Source organism: Salvia hispanica, chromosome 2 (assembly GCF_029641045.1).
Source record: "Salvia hispanica isolate PSC_SH4W2 chromosome 2, Shi_PSC_v1, whole genome shotgun sequence".
In the NCBI taxonomy this organism is placed as follows: Eukaryota; Viridiplantae; Streptophyta; class Magnoliopsida; order Lamiales; family Lamiaceae; genus Salvia; species Salvia hispanica.
The window spans coordinates 53,123,319-53,131,928 of record NC_142693.1 but is presented as its reverse complement, the minus strand read 5'-3'; the positions used below and the strand labels follow the sequence as shown (position 1 = coordinate 53,131,928).

Genomic DNA, 8,610 nt, shown 5'->3' with positions numbered 1-8,610 from the left:
TCAATTGGATTGAGGCAATGGATTCCGAATTATAATCGATGGAGGATAAGGACGTTTACGACCTTGAAAACCTACCCGAAGGCTGCATTGCCATTGGGAGTAAGTGGGTATTCAAGCGTAAACGAGGTCCGGATGGAAAAGTTAAATTGTTCAAAGCTAGATTAGTGGCAAAGGGTTATACCCAAAGAGAAGGCATCGATTATGATGAGACCTTCTCACCCGTCGCTATGCTTAAATCAATTAGGATTCTCCTATCCATCGCAGCCTACATGGACTGGGAAGTTTGGCAAATGGATGTCAAGACCGCCTTCTTCCATGGTAGTCTTGAGGAAACCATTTACATGAAACAACCCGAGGGCTATGAAATTAAGGGCAAGGAGCACATGGTGTGGAAGCTTAAAAGATCCATTTATGGACTCAAGCAAGCATCCAGAGCATGGAACATGTGCTTCGATAAAACTGTTAAATCATTTGGTTTTGATCAGTGCCCAGAAGAGAGTTGCGTGTACAAGAAAGTTGAAGGTGCAAATGTGGTGTTCTTGGTACTTTACGTGGATGACATCTTACTAATTGGAAACAATAATAAGATGTTGTCGTCCGTAAGAAACTGGTTGTCTACCCAGTTTGAGATGAAGGACTTGGGAGATGCGGGACACATTCTAGGAATCAAAGTGATCAGAGATCGCAAGAAAAGAATGTTGTGCTTGTCTCAAGAATCCTACATCGATACTGTACTACAACGTTTTAGCATGGAAAATTCCAAGAAAGGTTTCGTCCCTTTCAGACATGGAATTCATCTATCAAAGGAGATGTGTCCTACGACACATACAGAGATAGAAGACATGAAAAAGGTTCCATATGCCTCGGCAGTTGGAAGTCTCATGTATGCTATGCTGTGTACACGACCTGATATATGCTTTGCCGTAGGCATGGTGGCTAGGTATCAGTCGAACCCTGGCCAAGGACATTGGACTGCAGTAAAGAATATACTCAAGTACCTGAAGAGGACTAAAGAGTATGTTCTAGTTTACAAGGCATCTGATCTATGTCCGATGGGGTACACGGATTCAGATTTTCAATCTGATCGTGATTCGAGGAAGTCTACTTCTGGTTATGTGTTCACCTTGGGAGGTGGAGCCGTTATATGGAAGAGTGCAAAGCAGAAATGCATTGCGGACTCGACCATGGAAGCCGAGTATGTAGCTGCTTCTGAAGCTGCAAAAGAGGCTGTATGGCTCAAGAACTTCCTAAAGGAGTTGGGTGTGATTCAGAGTTTGCCCAAGAGCATCACGGTATATTGTGATAACTCTGGAGCTGTTGCAAACTCAAAGGAACCACGATCCCATAAGGCAAGCAAACACATTGAGAGGAAGTACCATATCATTCGGGAGATTGTACAGAGAGGTGACATACAAGTAGTCAAGATTGCAACAGAAAACAACCTTGCTGATCCTTTCACGAAAGCCCTCTCGGGTGGGACGTTTGATCGTCATATGGAAGGGTTAGGTGTTAGATGCATTAAAGACTCAGACCTGCTTTCTCTATAAGTGGGAGAAATTGAAGAAAATTGACAGTAGTATACTCGAAAGCATGTTTTGAGTATAAAATGAAACAATATACAAGCAATTTATCAAATTCAAAAACTCGAAAAATGCTTTTTAGTATATATGTTCCAACAATCTCCCACTTATACGAAAGCCCTCTCAGGTAGGACGTTTGATCGTCATATTGAAGGATTAGGTGTTAGATGCATTAAAGACTCAGACCTGCTTTCTCTATAAGTGGGAGAAATTGAAGAAAATTGACAGTAGTATACTCGAAAGCATGTTTTGAGTATAAGTGGGAGATTGTTGGAACATATATACTAAAAAACATTTTTCGAGTTTTTGAATTTGATAAATTGCTTGTATATTGTAAACACTCTTCATTTAATGAGAATAATAAATGTTTTCTTCACACTGTGTATTTTACTTTAATGGGTATTCACCGTATTTAATTATATATTAAATTATATAATTAAAACGCCGGAAAGTAAAATCAGTCTAAGTCTTCTACATTGAAGGTTGGGTCGTGGAACAGGTCATCACAGTAGGTGGCCCAACCGGTACCTTGTAGAAGTAAAACTTTTTTCACAACCTAGATAGGCTTTGGCTACCTATCGTGAAAGGTTGCAGTGTCCATCCGAAAGTCGTCTTTACCTTGAGAATGACTAGTGACACTGGTGTGGTATAGCATTGAATGGATCTAAAGTATAGACACGTCTTTGTTGCTATCTACTGTAAGACGATGTCTTGGAGATTTAATATTTCCTAATCTTTGTAATAATATAGGACACACGTTATTTAATCATACACTGCTTTGACTTATCAATAGGTGCGGGTTTTTCGTAACCCAATATTCCTGATATCTTGGGTAGTAGTAATTAATAACTAGAATGGTGTCAGTTTTATCATTACATTGAATCGTGTGCCTGCGCGGTTTGACTATATCCCCAAGAGGTGTTCGAGAGAAGTTCTATTATTCGGAAACCCGGCCGGTTTGGATTTAATCCAAGAATAAATAGAAAAGGAAAAGTATATTTTAATATACATCTCGTACTAGACAAACTCTTGGAAATAAAGATATTAATTAATTTAAAGTCTATAGCAGACTACAAATTAATTAATGGATATAGAAAGTCTTAGACACGGGAAATAATATATTAAAGAGGTTAACCCGGATTGCTTGTAATCACGGATTGGATGGGCGGTCAATATTTCTTCTATAGTGGCACAAGAAATATTCCATTGGCCTTATATTAAATTATGGGTTATAATTTAATTAGTAAAGAAGGTCCAATTGGGGAGGCCCAATCCAAGCCCCATAGATCCCTAACCTAGCCCATCATAAACTCTATAAATAAGAATGTAAGGAGGAGACACACATGTTATCACAAACCCTAGCCTCCACACTTGGCTTTCTTGTCTTCTCCTTCAAGATTCTTATAATTTCTAAGAGATTCCTCCCACAAGGAATTTAGATCTATAGAGTTAAGGGTCATAGGTTAGAAGATCTTTGGTCTTGCATTCACAATCAAGCTTCAAGATCTACACGTGGAGAAGTAGCAAGCCACTTCGATTCTTTGGAGAATCATTGTTGTAAGTATTCAACAACATAATTTAATTTAAATTATGTGATTAATTGCGCAATTATATGTTTCTACATGTTCAAGCATGAAATTGAATCGACCCACATAATCACCTAAATAGATTCTTTTGTGGATTTATTTAATTTTCTTTTTCCGCTGCGAGTATCCCCAACAGCAAGTGCCCATAAAGTGTATAACTAGAGAATAAATCTCAGCCACAAGATTAAGAAATCAAGAGCTGGTATTTACCCATGTAATTTTCGAAATTGAAGCAGAATTAGTTCACTATGTGAATGATTCGGTTCACTATTAGAATGCAGGGGCATAATAGACTTTTCAATGGTTTAAATGATATAGGGTTCAATTTGCTTCCCCATTTCTAGATTTCGTTCTCGATCTAATTCTCTCCAAAGTGATGGGATTTCCACTTCGATTCTGCGATTTCTTCCTCATTCTATAGCTAGGGTTTAGTCAATTTTTCATATTTTCTCATGGTAAGGAAGATAGTCATGAAGAAGAGGGAAAAACTAAAGGTAATTTGTAACTTTTTTATTTGTTGAATTTATTTTTCGATTGGTTTTCAAATTTTGTTATGTTTTATTATTTGCTATCGATTTGCTGGATCGGGTTCTTGATTTGTTGAATCTGGTTCAAAAATTCATTTGTACTATTTGAATCTGTTGCTGCAGAAACTAATGAAAAATAGGAGAGAATTATTAGTTCACTCTGTAGAAACTAATGAAAAAAAGGACAAACCTGAAGGTATGTTGTAATTTTCACTTCAACTGTTTCTCTATTTGGTTTATTCTACGTGAATGAATTGGTGTTGTGTACGATTGAACTATATTATTTTTTCATCTCAGTAAAGTAAAAATGTGCTTACAGTGAAGTGTTTGTGATCCATGTTATTAGTGATCTGTTTTTTCATCTCAGTGAAGTAAAACGTGCTTAAAGTGAAGTACCATGGTTAGAGTGAAGTGTTTGTGATGCATGTTATTAATAATCTGTTTTTTCATCTTAGTGAAGTAAAATGTGCTTAGAGTGAAATATTCCATGGTTAGAGTGATGTGTTCGTGATCCATGTTATTCGTGATCTGTTTTTCACCCCACTGAAGTAAAATGTGGTTAAAGTGAAGTATTTCATGGTTAAAGTGAAGTGTTTGTGATCCATGCTTATAGTGCAATGTTTTTTCATCTCAGTGAAGTAAAATATGCTTATAATGTAGTATTTCATGGTTAGAGTGAAGTGTTTGTGATGCATGTTATTAGTGATCTGTTTTTAATCTCATTGAAGTAAAATGTACTTAGAGTGAAATATTTCGTGATTAGAGTGAAGTGTTTGTGATGCATGTTATTAGTGATCTGTTTTTTCAACTGTTTTTTCAACTCAGTAAAGTAAAATGTGCTTAAAGTGAAGTATTTCATGGTTAGAGTGAAGTGTTTGTGATCCATACTTATAGTGCACTGTTTTTTCATCTTAGTGAAGTAAAATGTGCTTAGAGTGAAGTATTCTTTGGTTAGAGTGAAGTGTTTGTGAGGCATGTTAGTGATCTGTTTTTCATCTCAGTGAAGTAAAATGTGCTTAGAGTGAAGTATTTCATGGTTAGAGTGAAGTGTTTGTGATGCATGTTATTAGTGATCTTTTTGTGTTTGAATGTTGTTATGTTCAAGTATATTGTGTTTGAATGTTGTTATTAACCATTTTTTACTTTCTTTATATGATAGGATAACCGGTGAATCTTTTGGAAGCTGTTGATATACGTAAAGAAAGACGAAAGACGAAGAGAAAAATAAAGAGTAGGGGAAGCTTATGCATGTATGGAGAATGAAACAATCGTAGAAACTGATATAGTTCATAACATGATTCAGTTTCATAACTTACATTAATATTTTGTTCAAAATTTTTATTTATGTAGTTCACAGGTATATAGATTCAGTTGATTTTTAGTAGCTCTTTTGTTCACAAATGATATTTAACAAAATATAGTTCACAAATAAACTAATTAATTGTTGATATGAAGTAAACAACTAAAGAAGTGAATCAATTCACAATCACAGTTAACTAAAATAAGTACACAATGAACTAAAAACACGTTATCAGTGAACTAATTCACACTTAAATAAACTAAAAAATAGGTACGCAACGAAATAAGTGTGGTGAACCAAGAAGTTTTCAACGAAACAAAACTCACTTATAGTGAAGTAAATATTGTTTATCGTGAAGTAAATATGATGTATGATATTTCATTGAAGAGTATTAGTGTACTAATTTTCATTTCAATTAAGTATAATGAGCATATAGTGATGTATATTGTGCGTATAGTGAAGTATATTCAACCTTCCTTATAGCGTACTGTTTTTTCATTTTAGTGAAGTATATTGAGCATATAGTGATGCATATGACGTTTATAGTGAAGTAAATGTTGTTTTCATTTCGGTGAAGTATAATGAACGTATAGTGATGTATATAGTGCATATAGTGAAGTAAAAACATGCTTAGAGTGAAGTGTTTGTGATGCATGCTTATAGTAAAAACATGCTTAGAGTGAAGTATTCTATGGTTAGAGTGAAGTGTTTGTGATGCATGCTTATAGTGCTCTGTTTTTTCATCTCAGTGAAGTAAAAACATGCTTAGAGTGAAGTATTCCATGGTTAGAGTGAAGTGTTTGTGATGCATGCTTATAGTGATCTGTTTTTTCATTTCAGTGAAGTAAAACATGCTTAGAGTGAAGTATTCCATGGTTAGAGTGAAGTGTTTGTGATCCTTACTTATAGTGCACTGTTAATTATAGTTCACAAAATGAACTAATAAATTGTTGATAGTGAACTGTATTGGCTTTATAGTGAAGTATATTTTGTGTATAATGATTTGTATTGGCTTTATAGTGAAGTATATTTTGTTCACATATGAACACGTATTTGACAAAATATAACTCACTACATTAAAAAAAATGAGTTCAAAGTGATCTGATTATGTTTTAAAGTGTTCAATCTTCTATCATCAACACCACAACTGCATCTCCGTTACAATAATTCATCTCATGGAAAATCCTAAAAATCCAAACGATTTCAAATCCAAACGAAACTACAAAATATAATTTTTTTCATTCTCTAACTACATCAGACGCATAGAACTACAAATATAGAGATAGATTATTGAGTGAGAGAGATTATTAAGCGAGAGAGATATTGAGCGAGAGAGATTGAAGAAGTTTGTTAGAAGCAGAAAGCTTCTCCATAAGAAGCGTGATCTGAGCCCTAGATTCCATAGCGTGATCGACAGCCTCCGCCTCCAGCTCGTCAAGCTCGCTGCAGAGCTGCTCCACCAACCGTACGTGCTGCCACGTCAACCGCAACTCCCCCTCCACCCTCTCCTCTCCCTCCAGGCTACTCCGGAGCTCCCTTTCTAGCTCCACGTTCCTCCGCCGAAGCGCCTCCGACGCATCACGGTGGCGGCCAGAGATCGGCACAAAGAGAGAGAGAGAGAGATAATGATAATAGAAATTGAGAGCGATAATGCGTGAATGGAATGTGTATGTCAGAATATGGAATAGAGTTGATTTCCCAAATTACCCCCATGCAATTTTTATTAATAGAAAATGAATACTTCATTTAGTCATTAGATTAAGATAATGAGTGGTTGAGATTTATTCTCTAGTTATACATTTAAAATTAGTTAGACCTTGATCACTCCTCTATGTACATATAGTCATTTTTATAATAAGATCAACTTAATATTTCATATTTTTTGCATGAAAAGTAGAATATAATAAGATCAACTTAATTATCATTAATTAATTGGGTGATATCCCTAATAAAATTTAAGGTTATGTAACTATAGTCATTTTTATAATTTAAATTAGAGAAACTGTTATCAATTTAACTGTTATAATTATTTATAATTAAACAATTAGACACAAATATTCAATTTAGTTGTTATATGTCATAGCTAATTTCGTTTTATAAATTTTGTGTGAAGTTATGAAGTATACAATGAAATCGATGCAATGATAACAATTAGTTGAGTGATAACATTGAGAAATTAAGTATATATACGTGTAGTTTATAATTAAAAATTATTTAATAATAAATATTTGAAGGAGAATTACTATTATCAATTTAATTTAATTTTTAATATTATTCTACGTCATATCTAATTTCGTTTGAAGATTCTATGTGGATATATATATATATATATATATATATATATATATAATATACTAGAAAATTGACTTAATGATAGTCATTTAGTTAAATGATAATATGAAGTGAGTAAGTATATATTCATATAGTACTTTTATAATTTATAATTAATAATTGTTTTTAAAAAACAACTGGATGCGAATGAAAATTATAAATTTTAATTTATATTTTATTTGCACTATATATTGTATCTAATTTATTTTTAAATTTTGTGTGAAGATGTGGAGTATACAAAGAAACCGACTTAATAAGCATAAATTATTTGAGTGATAGTATTAACAAATAAAGTATTCGTATATATACATGTAGTTATATTTATAGTAGTTTACAATCTTAAGAATTAATTTATAGTAAAATAATTAGACATAAATGGCTATTATAAATTTATTTTAAATTTCACTATTATATATCTTATACAATTTTATTTCATGATTAGTGTAGAGCATAAAGTGAAATCGATTTAATGATCATTAGTTTAGGGTTATCATTGATCGACTTAATCGAATTGGCACTGAGAAATTCGGTACTGCTAAATAATACATGTAGTCTTTTTTTATAATTTACAATCATAAGATTTTTCAAAAATAAAATAATTAGACACAAATGATTATTATCAACTTATTTTATTTTTTACTACTATTACATATCATATCTAATTTTGTTTCACGATTTTTGTGTGAAGATGTCGAGTATACAATAAAAGCGACTTATAATCATCAGTTAGTTGGATGATAATAACAATGAGAAAGTAAGTATACATACATATAGTCATTTTTATAACAATCTTAAGATTTATTTAAAAATAAAATAATTGGACACAAATGACTATTATCAATTTAATTTATTTTTTTCACTGCCATGGAGTGTATAATGTTTAAGTTCGTTTCATGATTTTTGTGTGAAGAAGATACAGAATAAACAATTAAATCGAATTAATGATCATCAATTAGTTGTGTGATACTCTAGCACTGAGAAATTAAATATATACATATGTAGTCATATTTGTAATTTACAATCTTAAGATTTACTGAAAAATAAAATAATTTGACGCAAATGACTATTATCACTTTAATTTATATTTAACTATTATATTCAATATTTAATTTCGTTTCATGATTTTTATGTGAAATTAAATGTAGTATATGCAATGAAATCTAGTTAATGATCATCAACTAATTGTGATACTAATACTGAGAAATTAATTAGTAGCAGTAGTATATATACATGTATTCATTTTTATAATTTACAATCTTAAGATTTATTTAAAAATAAAATAACTG

General features: G+C 32.5%; 1 protein-coding gene and 1 pseudogene across 1 annotated transcript; one reads left to right on the top strand and one right to left on the bottom strand.

The window, feature by feature from the left end:
- Positions 1-881: 881 nt before the first annotated feature.
- LOC148932628 (secreted RxLR effector protein 161 pseudogene) lies at positions 882-1,547 on the top strand (annotated as a pseudogene).
- Positions 1,548-6,300: 4,753 nt separating this feature from the next.
- LOC148932627 (protein RESPONSE TO LOW SULFUR 3-like) lies at positions 6,301-6,609 on the bottom strand (the record flags this gene model as incomplete). Its single annotated transcript, XM_089065184.1, has 1 exon — positions 6,301-6,609. A coding segment is annotated over one exon (309 nt), but the record flags the coding sequence as incomplete, so codon positions are not given.
- Positions 6,610-8,610: the final 2,001 nt, after the last annotated feature.